General features: G+C 40.9%; 1 protein-coding gene and 1 long non-coding RNA gene across 2 annotated transcripts in view; one reads left to right on the top strand and one right to left on the bottom strand.

The window, feature by feature from the left end:
- LOC139360531 (uncharacterized) overlaps nucleotides 1–520 on the top strand; it is a 34242-nt gene extending 33722 nt beyond the window's left edge. Inside the window, exon 3 of the long non-coding RNA XR_011617979.1 lies at nucleotides 388–520. This is a non-coding gene — a long non-coding RNA (uncharacterized lncRNA). The remainder of the gene's footprint in view (nucleotides 1–387) is intronic.
- LOC105489683 (zinc finger protein 728) overlaps nucleotides 1–16149 on the bottom strand; it is a 33691-nt gene extending 17542 nt beyond the window's left edge. Inside the window, exons 1-2 of the mRNA XM_024795349.2 lie at nucleotides 15969–16149; nucleotides 956–1082 (exon numbers count right to left, since the gene is read on the bottom strand). Of these exons, the coding sequence (XP_024651117.2) occupies nucleotides 956–1082; nucleotides 15969–15971 (130 nt within the window). The 5' untranslated portion in view covers nucleotides 15972–16149. The remainder of the gene's footprint in view (nucleotides 1–955; nucleotides 1083–15968) is intronic.
- Between the last annotated feature and the right edge of the window lie 818 nt (nucleotides 16150–16967).

The following is a 16967-nucleotide window of genomic DNA, read 5'->3' as shown; positions in this document are numbered from 1 at the left end:
TAGCTTTGCATAGTTCTATTCAACAGTTCTATGTTGAGGAGAACAAGTACAAAGCTTCAATTGCAACAGCAATTGTGTTGTCATTTAAATCACACTCATATTTGTGTAACCAACTTAGAACATAACCAAAGTGAGTATCCATGGGGCCTTGTGAGAGCCCATTTGCAGGGAACTTTCACATCCAACATCACCTTTGATACTGATGAATTACAAAACAAAATTCTTGATTTAAATAGGCAAACTCAAGAGTTTCAGCCTTCTTTAGAAGACTGGATCGAATTCCAGCAAGGCCTGGAGAGCCTCAATCCTTGGACCTAACTAAAGCACCACATTAAAATCTCATATGTGGTTCTTGGAGTAATGCTGTTCTCTGTTTTCTCTTCATAGTCTGTAAAATCGGATGGACCAGAATATGAGAGCTGCCCAACCTGGCCTTACATTCATTCAGTTAATGCTAAACAGAAAGGGGGAAACGTTGGGAGCTGAAAGCCTGAGGGTCATGACCAACTCAGCATTCCACTGGAGGCTATATGATCGAAGAGTAAACTGTTTATAATGAATGCAGAATGTGGGCAAACTCGCATCTGCTCCTGCCACCAGAAGGTACACTGAGGGCAGTCACCCCCTGGTGCCATGCTCCTTATGGTTATCTACTGGAACATCTGGAGAGTACTGTTACAAGAATACAGTCATGTAGGCCTGCATTAAGTCAAGCAACTGACCACAACCTCCTCCTCCTCCCTATCTCCTTTACTTAGTAAATACAAAAGGGCTATAGAAGCTCAGGTCCCTTGTTCACTAGAAGCAAGGAGCCCCCTGACCACTTCTTCCAAATATACTCTTTTGTCTTTGTCTTTATTCTCACGTCCATCGTCCTTTTTTCAGTCCAATAAGGTCTGCAGCAAAATGAAACCTGTAGCATATACTAGGAATTGCGTATTAAAGTTATTCTCACCCAGGAAGACCAGGTTTCTGTAGTTCTCTAACATCACATTTCTATATAAATTCTGCTGTGCAGTGTCCAGGCATTGCCACTCCTCCAGAGACAATTCTATGGCCACATCCCTAAATGTCAGTGATCCCTGGAAAACACAAACAAACACACATATTTACCAATTGGTCATGGGCAGAATTTTTAATTTCACTCAAGGTAAAATGGAGAAAGTAAAGAGAGCTGGTTCTGACTTATAAGCAGAATGGAAATTATTCAATAAAATAGTTTTCAACACAGAAATATTCTCTAATGTTTTCTCTAACTCTGACAAAAGAAAGTGGTATAAGATCCATAACATCAGTGTATATGTAATATTTTTCTAGATAATAAAGTATAAATTGAGGGCACAAACACTAGCACGTACAATTTTGAGTGCTGTATTTACACCATACAGAATTAATTGTGTGCTGGGCGTGGTGACTCATGCCTGTAATCCCAGCACTTTGGGAGGCAGAGGTGGGCAGATCACCTGAGGTTGGGAGTTCGAGACCAGTCTGACCAACATGGAGAAACTCCGTCTCTACTAAAAACACAAAATTAGCCAGGCGTAGGGGTGCATGCCTGCAATGCTAGCTACTTGGGAGGCTGAGGCAGGAGAATCACTTGAACCCGGGAGGCGGAGGTTGCAGTGAGCCAAGATCACACCATTGTACTCCAGCTTGGGCAACATAAGTGAAACTCCATCTCAAAAAAAAAAGGAATTAATTGAATTTTTCAGATGGAAAAGACATAGTTTTGTATATGATTCAGATGGAACAGACATGTTGAGTTAGCAGATGTCACTCCAATTTTAATGTGTACAATAAGCTAGAGATCCTGTTACTGCAGATTTTTTATTTTTCAGAAGTTCTAGGATAAAATCTGAGTTGCTGAATTTCTAATAAGCTCATCAGTATGCCAATGTTTTTGGCCCAAAAAGACTATTTGGTCAAACATCCAGTAATTGAATAAGCCTGTGTTTTTCTCAGTTTTTCTGGTTTGTAAACAAAGATGAGAGCCTTCATTTTCCAAAAACAGATAAATGCAAAGGAAACCTAAGAAAGAAGGGCAGCTGCCAGATTAAATGTGTTGATTTGTTCATATCAGCTGCATAAAGATACTTAATGATGAAGAGAAAAACAATTAATTCTATAGTGAAAAAATGTGTCAGAGAGCTTATCAACTAAGTGATTTATTAACATCAACTACACTAGAACAAACTTTTATAATGTCCTGATGCACCCAGAAGGACACAGCATTGCTGCTGAGATACCGCCCCCTGAAAGGTAAATTATAGTGTGAATTTCACCATAAGGAAACATTAGTTTTATGGAAAGTTCAAGATAGAGAGAGATATCTCCCATGTGCTGTAATGCTTAATAGTGATTTTAAGTAGTCTTTCTTTAGCACTGTAGAGAGCAGGTATCTCCTAACAATTCTTTTAGAATTTTCTGGGTAACAAATACCATACTGCTTCAATGAGTGTTTTCTTAATCCTGTACTGCATAGACATAATAAAGAACACAGATGAAACCTCAACATTACATGTTCTCTGTCTTCACTAAAAACACCAGGTTTTCCCCAACAGGAATTTGGAGTATCTACACCTTCCACGTTCAACAGCCACAAAAGGATATTTTTAATATTGCAGATTATAAATTCACAGTGAGATTTCTGCATGGCATATAAGAAGCGGTGATATAGAAAAGGCTCTGGTATATAGAAAAAATGTATATTTTTCAGAGACTTTGATTATTGTAAGAATTTTTTAAAGTAGTTAAGACAAACTTATAAGGGAGGAAAAACACAAGTACAGAAATACAGGTTTGCAAGTACCAAACGCATGTTTCCTGAAGGAAGCAGAGTGGACACAGATCTTGATCTGAGACATGTTTAGCTGAAAGAGAAAAGGCCATTTTTATATATTTCTCCTCTTTCTCTACGGTCCTTTCTCAGATAAAGTTTTCTGGACAAATTACACCTGCATCTTGAGAATATGCCTTTAAAAGTGTCAGCACCACAGGTCTACCTGCTCTCACCACATCCATAGGCAGAAGGACCAAGACAGAAAAACTCCATCCGTTGTGTCCTTTATCTCCTCCACAGAGATAAAAATGCACTTTTCTTTATTTTGTCCTGAGGAGCCATCCCCTGACACAGGCACCAGCAATTTCTGCTACAGCAATGGAAATATGGGCCATGCTGTACTGTCCCTACCAAATCCAAACAGAATAGGTTCTTGGACCACCCTTTAATGCAAAGATGGAACTTAACTGTCATGAATGTATTTTGAATTCCTCATACTTGATTCTGGCCTCACCTTAGAGTCACATGAGCCACTTAATTACAACAACATGGTGGCTTGCACCAGAACAATAAACAGAATCCATGGACAGGGCACAAGTAAAAAGAGTTCTGCAAAATGACCAGGTGATACTAATTGGAAGCCTGGGCTGATAATCCCTTAATTAAGCATTTCCTCTCAAGCTCTAATGAGCTTATAAAATCACTTGGTAATTTTGGCCCTACTCTATGAAATGTAATTCTGAGGTATGGAAAGGGTCCATAAATGGGTCTTTTAAACAAGTGCCCTGTCAATCATGATGTTGCTCCCCCTGGGCTTATTATTAGCATTAGTTAGAGAAATGAGGCACAACACAGAGTCCCTTACATGTAGCACTCTTGTCACAACACATATATTCTAGTACAAATGAAGACAATCATTCTTCAATCTAAAGTATTATATTCTTTGCTGACTCTTTAAAGTTTACAGAGAAAAAAAAAAGCAGTAATTTCTGAGTAAGTCTGCGTTTGGAGAACATGTGCACATGTACTAATGCAGTGTTTATTAAGCAGGTACTATGGGCTCAATAGGATGTTACAGAGCACTGTGATACCACATTATGTGGTTTAATCCTAATAACACCCTGTGAGTTGATACTATGTGTTCAATAATTCCAAGGCTTTAAAGGACCCAGCATTTTTATTTCTATTTCTGTTGATCTGTCATTTATTTTTTCCAAAAAATGCATAGAATAAAAGCTAAATATAGACAGATGAAAGGATACAGCTGGAAAGAGTTTAATAAAATTTAGATAAATTTTTATTGTGTTTATGTTTACTTTCTTGTGACTTATGAATCAACTACTAGATCTGCAGGAACAGAAAACAAGCTGCTAAATAATGTCTCTGCAAGCACTGGTTTTAATAAAAAATTTGAAAAGATCCTATAATATATACTTTATATTTCCCATTTATCTGCTTTTAAGTTTCAGAAAATGTTGAGCACCAGCTCTAAAAAGGCAACAGGATTCATGACCCAAAACTCCGATCTCTTCTAATCAGTTCTTTGAGGCAAGACTCCAGGGTAGAGCCAGACATAAATAAGGATTCCAAAAACGGTGAATATGAACAGGGCTGGGGCAGAGTAGAGGGCCAATGTACAATTCTGTTCTCTATGCCACTGGGGGGTATTGTCAGTTCTTTTTTTATAAAGCTTACTTAAGTAAACTTAAATCTGAGTTTTTGGCCGGGCGCAGTGGCTCAAGCCTGTAATCCCAGCACTTTGGGAGGCCGAGACGGGCGGATCACGAGGTCAGGAGATCGAGACCATCCTGGCTGACACGGTGAAACCCCGTCTCTACTAAAAAATACAAAAAAAACTTAGCCGGGCGCGGTGGCGGGCGCCTGCAGTCCCAGCTACTCGGGAGGCTGAGGCAGGAGAATGGCGTAAACCCGGGAGGCGGAGCTTGCAGTGAGCTGAGATCCGGCCACTGCACTCCAGCCTGGGCGACAGAGCCAGACTCCGTCTCAAAAAAAAAAAAAAAAAAAAAAAAAATCTGAGTTTTTATAATTTTAACCTTTTTTAGCCACTGCCCTGTAAAATTTATATTATATGCTAATAGGCAATTCAAAAAAAAAATCCCTTAAGGTTTTCTAGAATAATTTTTTTAGAAGAAAAATAAGTATTCTTAGCAGGGTAAAAGAAACACAAATAATAATAAAGACTCTTCTGGTTGTAAGTTCAGGTGTAGCCACCAGAAACCACAATATAGGTCGGGCGCGGTGGCTCAAGCCTGTAATCCCAGCACTTTGGGAGGCCGAGACGGGCAGATCATGAGGTCAGGAGATCGAAACCATCCTGGCTAACACGGTGAAACCCTGTCTCTACTAAAAAATACAAAAAACTAGCTGGGCGAGGTGGCGGGCGCCTGTAGTTCCAGCTACTCAGGAGGCTGAGGCAGGAGAATGGCCTAAACCCGGGAGGCGGAGCTTGCAGTGGGCTGAGATCCGGCCACTGCACCCCAGCCTGGGTGACAGAGAGAGACTCTGTCCCCCCCCCCCCCAAAAAAAAGAGAAACCACAATATAAAGAAAGTGGCTGAAATAAAACCCAAGTTTTTTGCACACATCTATTTATTGTACCCACCATCTGATGTATAATTCAACCACTTTTCCAGTTGCTAGTCTAGACTAAAACTGCCAGGATGGTAGGAACAATGACTGCTTCATCGATTTTTCTCTTTTTTCTTTCTTTCTTTCCTTTTTTTTTTTTTTTTGAGACTGAGTCTCACTTTTTTGCCCAGGCTGGAGTGCAATGGTGTGATCTCGACTCACTGCAGCCTCCTCCTCCCAGGTTCAAGAGATTCTCCTGTCTCAGCCTTAAGTAGCCCGGACTACAGGCATGAGCATTTCCTAACCATTGAATGTGAGATCTATACTGGAATATATCTGACAACTTCCACCAGCACTTTTTTAATAAAAAATTGAAATCTGACTGTGTTAATATAGTAGAATATATTAGAGCTTGCAACATAGCTGACTGGAGAGCTATTACGGTTTCTAGGTAGCCATATCACCTGTCTTTATTTGTCCTCTAATAGCAGCACACTAATTTGGTAAAATATAGGACACTAAAATTATGCTTACCTATAATTATTCCCACTGGATACATTAATAAGCATGTCGGACTAATATCCACTATAACGATTTAATGGGAAATTTTTTTGGGTATCAGATATAAATATATAAGTATGAATAATTTTATGTACTAGTCATAATGTGTGGAAGATTTTTAAAAATTATCTGAACTATAATTCGGTTGAAACACTATATTTCAAAAATATAAATAATAATATTAAAATAATTAAGGAATTCAATCAAAGTAAATATTGTGGCCTTAATTTCATACTGCTGTAGAAATACTGTTTATATGAATGCAGGTTGTCTACAAACACTACACATAACTACACTAACTGTACTGAAGTAACCCAAGTACAACAGACTCCACTGTTCAGTTTATACACTGAACTCTTCTGGCTTTTGCAGTGTAAGTATGTCAGCCTGCAAATAATCACCTTGGATAACCAGGTTTCTGCAAAAGAACTTACTCAGTATCTTTTGGTCTTTGTTATTCTGTATTGGTAAATTTAATCTGATCTTTGTGCTCAATTTTATTATGCTCTTGAATGAACTTTACTCTGAACAAGTCTGTGTCTACCTTAAAGACTAAAGATAAAAAAAAAATAATCTTTTGCCAAGACAAAAAGCAATGAATCTCAAGTCGCAGATAAAGACAATTCTGAGTCAAAAAGAATGGCAAAAGGTTTGTTTCTTTGCTAATATGATTTACATATATTTCAAAAAGCAGAAGAAATATATACATATAATCTAAACCTTTTATAAAAATCAGGTAGTTATCCTCCCTTATTTTCACATATGAGAATAAAGCCTCTTATTTATAATTTATATTTTCTCTTAAAACAGCAGGTCTCTGGACAAGTTCTTGAACTCTTGGACATCTGAATTTTGCACACTGTGTGCACCTGAAAGGATGTTTATGGGGGGAAAAGCAGAAGAGAGAAAGGTGTTATAAAAAAATCCATGGGTTCACATGAATAAAGCAAGTTCTTAGAGACTTTTGAAGAGACTTAGAATCTGACACAGTAATACTCAGAGATGACATCTCACAGGCACTAATGGACAGATCATTGAAGAAAAAAATTAACAATATTAGGACCTGAACTCAACACTTTACCAAATAAATAGTTCTAATAGACATCTACAGAACTCTTCATCTAAAAATACCACAAAACACATTCTTATCATCACATGGCACATACTCTAAAATTCACCACACAATCAGAAACAAAACAATTCTCAGCAAATTCAAAAATCCCAAAATGATACAAACCACACACACAGATTACAGCTTAAGAAAAACATGATTCAGGCCGGGCGCAGTGGCTCAAGCCTGTAATCCCAACACTTTGGGAGGCCGAGACGGGCGGATCACGAGGTCAGGAGATCAAGACCATCCTGGCTAACACAGTGAAAACCCAGCTCTACTAAAAAAAATACAAAACACTAGCTGGGCGTGGTGGTGGACGCCTGTAATCCCAGCTACTCGGGAGGCTGAGGCAGGAGAATGGCGTGAACCCGGGAGGCAGAGCTTGCAGTGAGCTGAGATCCGGCCACTGCACTCCAGCCTGGGCGATAGAGCGAGACTCTCTCTCAAAAAAAAAAAAAAAAGAAAGAAAAGAAAAATATGATTCAATACCAATAAAACAACTGGAAACTAAATAATTAAATAAAAATTAAATGGCCTACACTTAAATAACTTTTTGGTAAATAATGAAATTAAGGCAGAAACCAAAAAGTGTTTTAAAACAAGTAAGAACTAAAGTACAACACATCAGAATCCCTGCAATACAGCTAAGGCGGTGTTAAAAGAAAAATTTATAGCATTAAATCCTCAATCAAAAAGAAAGATCTCTGGCCGGGCGCGGTGGCTCAAGCCTGTAATCCCAGCACTTTGGGAGGCCGAGACGGGCGGATCACGAGGTCAGGAGATCGAGACCATCCTGGCTAACACGGTGAAACCCCGTCTCTACTAAAAAATACAAAAAACTAGCCGGGCGCGGTGGCGGGCGCCTGTAGTCCCAACTACTTGGGAGGCTGAGGCAGGAGAATGGCGTGAACCCGGGAGGCGGAGCTTGCAGTGAGCTGAGATCCGGCCACTGCACTCCAGCCTGGGCGGCAGAGCGAGACTCCGTCTCAAAAAAAAAAAAAAAAAAGAAAGATCTCAGTTTAACAACCTGAATCCATAAATAAAAGACTGAGAGCAACAAAAGCAAATCAGCCCCTAAGCTAGCAAAAGTCAGATCTGAAATGAAGGAGATTTAGACATGAAAAACTACAAAATACCAAGATCCAGGTATTAAATCTATTTTTTTAAAAAGGTAAATAAACTACTAGCTAGATTAATGAAGATACAGATAAACACAATTAGAAAATAACATTACCACTGACCCCACAAAAATATACTGAAGTCTGCCATGTACATAAACAAACAAATAAAAATCTAGAAGAAATGAAAAAATTATTGAATTTCTCAAGGCTTCTCAAGACTGAATACACACACACACACAAAATCAAAGCCCTAAATACATAGATAAGCTCAAAAAATTGAATTAGTAATAAATAGCCTACCAACTAAGTGAAGCTCAGAACCAGACATATTCACAGTTGAATTCTACCAGAACAACAACAAAAAAAACAAGATTATGTCCTTTGCAGCATCATGGATGAAGCTGGAGATCATTATTCTTAGAAAGTTGATGCAGAGGGGGGAGGGGGGAGGGATTGCACTGGGAGTTATACCTGATGTAAATGACGAGTTGATGGGTGCAGCACACCAACATGGCACAAGTATACATATGTAACAAACCTGCACGTTATGCACATGTACCCTACAACTTAAAGTATAATAATAATAAATAAATTTAAAAAAAAAAAAAAGAAAGTTGATGCAGAAACAGAAAACCAAATGCATATTATTTGTAAGTAAGAGTTAATGATAACACAAGAACACACAGGAGAAAAACACACTGAGGCCTAGTTGAGGGTGAAGGGTGGGAGGACTAAAAGGGTCAGAAAAAATACCTTTTTGGTGCTATGATTAGTACTGCAGGGACAAAATAATCTGCACACCAAACTCCCATGGTACAATTTTAGCTGTATGACAAAGCTGCACGTGTACCCTTGAACCAATCAAAAATAAAAGTTAAAGGAAAAAAAAAGTCCCTGGGTTGGAGAGAGTACAAGGCAGGTAGAAGGACTGGTTTGTGCTATAGGTAGTGGCCCAGGTGGGGCTGTACTCTGATTTATTTCTGGGCCCATGAAGGCAGATAAGATTACAAACCCTAGGCTTGTGGAGAAACAGGTCGCTACTGCAGATTCAGTGTCTGAAAATAGATATGCCAGGAGATTCATAGACACTTTTGTAGGTTTCTGGCCAAAAAAACCACTAGGATCAAAAATGCTGTGGTAAAATTTCTGAGGGTGGTGCCTTGTCCTGAGAGGGGTGTGGACACATCAATGTCTAGTGAGTGTTTGTGAGTGGGTGGAAATCCTCTGCTGGCAGCTGTGACAAAATAGAGTTTGTCATCAGATCTCCTTTAAGTTTTCAGTCCTCTGTCACCCTGGGAGGAGATGTGAAATCAAAGAACAAGGGGCAGTGTGACAGCCCGTGTAGAGGAGAGCAGAGCCTCCCATTCCCAGACACCCAGAGTTTCATTCCAGGCCAGGAGTCTGATATTTTTCTTCTGGCACCAAATCTGCAGAGTTTGATGAACACCAACAATTCTCCAACACCAACTCATTGTCTAACACTTGAATTCTGACACCACCCAGAGTCAGCACAGACCCTGATTCAGGGCTCAGTCCCACAACATTGTCCTGACTGCAGATGCCAGTCACAAACTCCATGGGCCCCATCTATGCTTCTGAGGTACTATTTAAAAATTGGGGACTCTCCTTTCTGAAATCCAATAATCTGATAGAGTTACTCACAGAACTCAACAGAACACTGTAGTTATATTTACTGGCTTCAAATAAAATATACAAACCCCAAAAAGTCAAATGGAAGAAAAGTATAGAATCAAAAAAATGGGTGGGAAAAGATGATGCATATAGATAATAAACAGCTGTGATTAATAAAACTCTCTATCCTCTGTGTTCTCCAGGAACATTTTATGAGAAGAAACACCCTTCCCATTATGACTTAGATGCTGCTCTCTTTGCTTACCTAATACACAGCCAGAAAAACACTCTGCATATTTTCTTCTTCTCATTAAAAAAATCAGCTGAATTTGCCTTCAGTGGTCAACATAAAATACTTTTTAATCAAACTTAAGTTTATTTTCTTCCCACAGGTTCCTAAACTCTGAGCTACACTCACTCTGAGCCACCATACGACCTCATTTTATGCTACTGCAGATTCACTGTCTGAAGAACACTCCTTAGAACACACTGACTTCAGGTTAAAACATTCTCTGATCTAAAATCTGAGTATTTCACCCTTCGTTTAAACATTCCCCTCACCTTCTTTCTAATCTTATTTGCTTTTCCCTAGGAAAAAAAGCCCTTTTCTACCTAATCTTTGCAATCCTTAAAGATCTTATAGTTGGTACTTCCTCCTTTTGCAATACTCCTTTGGAATTCAATTTTTTTTTATATATATACGTCTAACTGGTTTATTTTAAAACCTCTCGAAACTGCCTCAAAACAGTAACAATTTTATCTTCAGTAAGACCCCCAAATCCCTTCTTTCTTAACCTTAACTGCATCTGCCTGTGGGGCCCCAGCTTTGCAGGGCTCTGTAGCTTCTCTCACTATGGAGGCTTCTTCCACCGCTGGGGTAAGCAGGCTGGGACATCTGCAGGAAAGGCTTTCCAGAAGGAACTAACTGGGCCTTTAATAACCTCCTTTTGCTGGCTCAAAATTAACCTTATCTTGTAGTCATTGGGCTCAAGCTTTAATTACTATGTCAGAGTCATTTACTTAGTTTTTGAAACTGTTTGAAAAATCCAGCAAAATGATTCAAAACAGTGTTCATGTAAGAAAAATGTTTTTTTTTTGTTTTTTGTTTTTTTTTTTGAGACGGAGTCTCGCTGTGTCTCCCAGGCTGGAGTGCAGTGGCGTGATCTCGGCTCACTGCAAGCTCCGCCTCCCGGGTTCACGCCATTCTCCCGCCTCAGCCTCCCAAGTAGCTGAGACTACAGGCGCCCGCCACCACGCCCGGCTAGTTTTTTTGTATTTTTAGTAGAGACGGGGTTTCACCATGTTAGCCAGGATAGTCTCGATCTCCTGACCTCGTGATCCACCCGCCTCGGCCTCCCAAAGTGCTGGGATTACAGGCTTGAGCCACCGCGCCCGGCCAAGAAAAATGTTAAGATGCTTACCTTTTGTACCTCAGTAAGAGAAGCAAATGTATTTCTTTTTTTTTTTTTTTTTTTTTTTTTGGACAATAAAGCATGATTTTATTTTTTGTATTAAAAATAAGGTGGTAAATAGTTATATGGGAACCTTCTAGGAGGTACCAAGTTTCATCACATAAAATTTACCATTAAATTCAGAAATCAAAATAACAGAATATAGAACAAACATATTTATTTTTGCAAATTCACCCTGCAAAAAAAGAAACTGATGTTTCCACGAATCTATGTAACTCATCAATTATCTACCACATTTTCTTGTGGAAATATATTAATGGAAATGGAAGAAAATGGAAGAAAAATTTTTATTTTTTTCCTCAGTAGCTAACATTGTAAAAGCTAGATGGAGTTCTGTTTGAAATTAATCAGTCATTAAAAAACACACCTATGGGCCGGGCGCGGTGGCTCACGCCTGTAATCCCAGCACTTTAGGAGGCCAAGGCAGGCGGATCATGAGGCCAGGAGATGGAGACCATCCTGGCTAACACGGTAAATCCTCATCTCTACTAAAAATACAAAAAAATTAGCTGGGTGTGGTGGCAAGCGCCGGTAGTCCCAGCTGCTCGGGAGGCTAAGACAGGAGAATGGCATAAACCGGGGAGGCAGAGCTGGCAGTGACCAAGATCCCGCCACTGCACGCCAGCCTGGGTGACAGAGTGAGACTGTGTCTCCAAGAAAAAAAAACAAAAAACAAAAAACAAAACACCTGAAAAAACTTCTAAATTCACTCTGAGAAAGAAAAAGGTGAACGACAATTTTCAACAAATAAAATATATAATTAGATATTATTTTTTTGAAATTCACCTTTTTTATGCCCTTTGTAAATATTTTCTTACCTTTTAAGACCTACTAATAAAATGCAACTTACAGTTAAAAAACTGAGGTCAGTTGGGCACATCTGCAATCCCAGCACTTTGGGAGGCCAAGGATGGCAGATTACTTGAGGTCAGAATTTTTTTTTTTTTTTTGAGACGGAGTCTCGCTCTGTCACCCAGGCTGGAGTGCAGTGGCCGGATCTCAGCTCACTGCAAGCTCCGCCTCCCGGGTTCACGCCATTCTCCTGCCTCAGCCTCCCGAGTAGCTGGGACTACAGGCGCCCGCCACCTCGCCCGGCTAGTTTTTTGTATTTTTTAGTAGAGACGGAGTTTCACCGGGTTAGCCAGGATGGTCTCGATCTCCTGACCTCATAATCCGCCCGTCTCGGCCTCCCAAAGTGCTGGGATTACAGGCTTGAGCCACCGCGCCCGGCCGAGGTCAGAATTTTGAGCTCAAACAGCCTGATCAACATGGCGAACGCCCATCTCTACTAAAAATACAAAAAGTAGCCAGGTGTGGTGGCGGGTACCTGTAGTCCCAGCTACTTGGGAGGCTGAGGCATATGAATCACTTGAACTCGGAACTCGGAATGAGGAGATTGCACCACTGCACCCAGCCTGGGTGACAGAGGAAAACACTGTCTTAAAACAAACAAACAAACAAACAAAAACGGCCGGGCTTGGTGGCTCATGCCTGTAATCCCAGCACCTTGGGAGGCCGAGGCGGATGGATCGCAAGGTCAGGAGTTCGAGAACAGCCTGACCAATACGGTGATATTCTGTCTCTACTAAAAATACAAAAATTAGCTGGGCATGGTGGTGTGTGCCTGTAGTCCCAGCTACTCTGGAGGCAGAGGCAGAAGAATTGCTTGAACCTGAGAGGTGGAGGTTGCAGTGAGCAGAGATTGTGCCACTGCATTCCAGCCTGGGCAACAGAATGAGACTCTATGTAAAAAAAATAAATAAATAAAAGAAATAAAACTGAGGTCAAAATGAGTGAACAAAATCATTTGAAGGTACAGATACGCCTGACTCTTGTGTCAAGTCAGGCCATCCAATTACTTGAGAGATTCTCCCACCCCATCCTGTTCACTTAAGTGCTCAATAATCATCCTCTGAACTCTGCCCCAGTGAGTGCCCCAGGTACATTTTACTTTGCAAGTTCTTGCACCATCTCACTGGGGTCAGTTTTTTTCTTTGTCTTTGGAGTGCTATTCTTTTCCACAAACTTTTTACCATTTTTATTTCACTATTTTTCTGTCCCCTAAGAGAATCCAGGGGCAAAAATTATTTTGGTTTCCCCTTCAATACCAGCATCTGATTGTCTGAACAACAATGTCTCTCCAAGAAATGGAAGCTGGGTTGGTAAAGACAATATTAATATCTCAAGGGGATAGCTTTCCAAAAAAACAGCGCACCGGAAGATGCCTCTCAGCCCCAGGGCATTCACCTGCTCTTGAGAGGCTCCACTCCATATCTCAGGTTGTCTTATGGGAAATGAGAGGCTACACTCCATACCTCAGGTTATCTTATGGGAGAAAATGACCCAGGAACTGATATTCACTAGACACTCTCGCAGACATAGCCATGGCGGGTATCCTGGTTTTTCCCCAGACGGTACTGAATCTCAGGTCCAAGAAAAAACTGAAAGGTGGCTGAGGACACATCTCCCTATAAAGTTTCCAAAGGGAAACCTTGATCCAAAAACATTCTGATATCTGTGTCTAGGGAAAACAGAAGAAAAAAATATTTACAAACAGAAAACAAATCTTTTTAAATGTGCCATCAAATGTTTTGTCAAAAAATGATTAAAATAGGTATCAAAATGTACACTAAAGGACAAATAGTTGATAATGTGAATAAGGGAAGGGAAATTGGCATTTGGGAATGTCAGAAGGAAGTGGAAATTAAGTATTTTACTGCAAGCCAGAGTCAGGCTGGAGAAATAGGGGGTGGCGAAATGACTTGAGGCCCTGCTTGGGACACATGTGAAAAATGCAAGGAAACAGCAGTTCCTTGTGGGGTGTGAAAATAATTAAGTGGCTGGCAGTTAGACTGAGAAGGCTCTAGTTCCTAATTTCTACTTTTAAAAAATCTACTTCGGCCAGGCGCGGCGGCTTACACCTGTAATCCCAGCACTTTGGGAGGCCAAAACAGGTGGATCACTTGAAATCAGGAGTTCGAGACTAGCCTGACCAAAATGGTGAAACCCCGTCCCTGGTAAAAATACAAAGTTAGCTGGGCATGGTGGCACATGCCTGTAATCCCAGATACTCGGGAGTCTGAGGCAGGAGAATCACTTGAACCTGAAAGGCGGAGATTGCAGTGAGCCCAGATGGCACCATTGCACTCCAGCCTGGGCGTGAGACTTGTTTTCAAAAAAAAAAAAAATCTAATACAAATGCATTTTTTGTAAATTACTACATTGGGGGGAAAAAAATTCAGGCTTAACACACTATGAACTGCCAATTAACCTCTGATTACATAACCAAGAAATTTCCATCTTGATGTTACAAATTAAGAAACTACAAGGCCGGGCTCAGTGGCTTACGCCTATAATCCAAGCACTTTGGGAGGCCGAGATGGGCGGATCACGAGGTTAGGAGAGGGAGACCATCCTGGCTAACACGGTGAAACCCCGTCTCTACTAAAAAATACAAAAAAAAAAAAAAAAATAGCCGGGCTAGGTGGTGGGCGACTGTAGTCCCAGCTACTCGCAAGGCTGTGGCAGGGGAATGGCGTGAGCTTGCTGTGAGCCAAGATCGTGCCACTGCACTCCAGCCTGGGTGACAGAGGGAAGACTCCGTCTCAAAAAATAATAATAATAAAACAAAACAAGAAACTACGTAATTGTAGTTTCTTGATTAACTGTAATAGAAATGCAATACAAATATAATGTGAACCACATGAGATTTTTCTTTTTTTTCTAATAACTATTTCGTCAGTAATCAATGAGATTTAAAAATTCTCCTAGATCGCTTGAATCATGCAAATGTGCTTTGCCTTTGTATTGTAACCCTTGTGGGTTGCTAATAACCAAGCAGTTTGTAGCAGAGTTAACTCAGGCTGGTTCCAGGACTCATTCATGTTCACTCACTGTACAATCATCTCTGGAAATGTGAAATTTACTTTTATATTATTGTTATGTAGGGCTGACAGGACAACTGGATCAAGTTCCATTAAAAAGAGTAAACTTGAAGATAAATCTTTTGACTCCAGCTCTTTAGAGATCTAAAGTGATTTTGATGGACAGTGGAAGAAATCACAACATGGAATTCCTTGAATAAATACTTATTGACTTAAAAAAGAAGAAGAAAAGAAACTACGTAACTGTACCTAACCAATTATTGAATGTGGTTTTCTTCATTATGCACCTTATAAAACTCTTTCCGTCAAACCCCTTCAATAGATCATAAACTACAACCCATAGCTGGGTGCTCTACAATTTTGGAATCACTCTTTGATTAAATTCCTTAATATTTTTGCGGTGACTTCCGTAAATTTTTAATAGGAGAAAGCAGGAACTGGGAACCTCACGGACCAAAGCTCTTCCCATTCATGAAACCACACCCCGAGTCAGGATTCTCCTCCGACGACCCTCCCATGGTCCCTGCACATCTGGGGGAGACTCCGGCGCTGCGGGTGCAGAGCTGCCCCAAGAGTAGCCCTGGCTCCAGGCCAGGGCACAGTCACAGCGCAGGGAAGAAACAGGACGCCCGGGGCCGGCTGTCAGCGCAGCCGCCATCTTATGGCTAAAAGGAACTGAGGTCCAGCTAGGCAAGGAGAACTCGGGGCGCAGATGTGGAGCTGACTGCGGGGAGGCCAGAGTGCAGCCACAGCCACTTCCCACCGGTTCTAACCAGCCCCGGCCACTCTCTCGGGCTGTCGGACCGGGCACACTCACCATTTCTAGGCTTCCAGGGGGTCCTGGCGACTTCGTTGTGGATCTCTCAACACAGGAAGGTCACAGCGCCACACAGGCTGGGCCTCTAGGAGCAGAGGACACACAGCAATAAAGGCAAGACCTTGACCTCCGGCTGCAGCGAGAGTCAAAGGTTCAACCACGTCCAGGAAGCCGCCCTGTCCCCTCCAGCTGCGTGCCTGATTGGACGTTCCCAGCCCAGCGTCCCTGATTGGATAATGTTTAAGGCCCCGTCCCTTCAGGCCCTGAGTGACAGAAGATGTGATCAGATGCTGGGCTGAATGAAGAAAGAGTGCCAGCCTAGGCTGCAGCCCTTTCAGGCAGGGCTTCCTCCCTGAGCTGAGCCAGGCCCACCCCAGAGCATGGGAAAATTCTATCTCTTCCTTACTTTCTCTCTTTTTAAATGTATTCGAATTGTGAACAGATGTATTTTACTGTCATGTTAATAATACATAAAACTTTTGTTCAAAAGTAAACCAATTTTTACTTTAGTAATAGTGTATTATCAATACTAAAGGCCGGGCGCGATGGCTTACGCCTTTAATCCCAACAGTTTGGGAGGCCTAGGCGGGCGGATCACTGGAGGTCGGAAGTTCAAGACCAACCTGGTCAACATGGTGAAACCCCTTCTCTACTAAAAATACAAAAATTAGTCGGGCGTGGTGGTGGGCGCCTGTAATCCCAGCTACTCAGGAGGCTGAGGCAGGAGAATCATTTGAACCCAGGAGATGGAGATTGCAGTGAGCCAGTTTTGGGCCATTGCACTCCAGCCTGGGCAACAAGAGTGAAACGTCATCTCAAAAAACAAAACAAAACAAAAACTAAACCTAATTTTAGTAAAACCTTATAAATAAATCCATCAAACGTCATTTCTGAACACCCTAGATTTTCATATATATTTTATAATCTCACATTTTTTGACTTTTTCTATTTTATTTTAATAGACTTTTTGTTTTTTAACTTGAAACAACCTTAATTTTT

The sequence above is a fragment of the Macaca nemestrina genome, chromosome 20 (assembly GCF_043159975.1).
Source record: "Macaca nemestrina isolate mMacNem1 chromosome 20, mMacNem.hap1, whole genome shotgun sequence".
In the NCBI taxonomy this organism is placed as follows: Eukaryota; Metazoa; Chordata; class Mammalia; order Primates; family Cercopithecidae; genus Macaca; species Macaca nemestrina.
The sequence above is the reverse complement of the archived record's forward strand: the minus strand, read 5'-3'. Positions and strand labels throughout refer to the sequence as shown.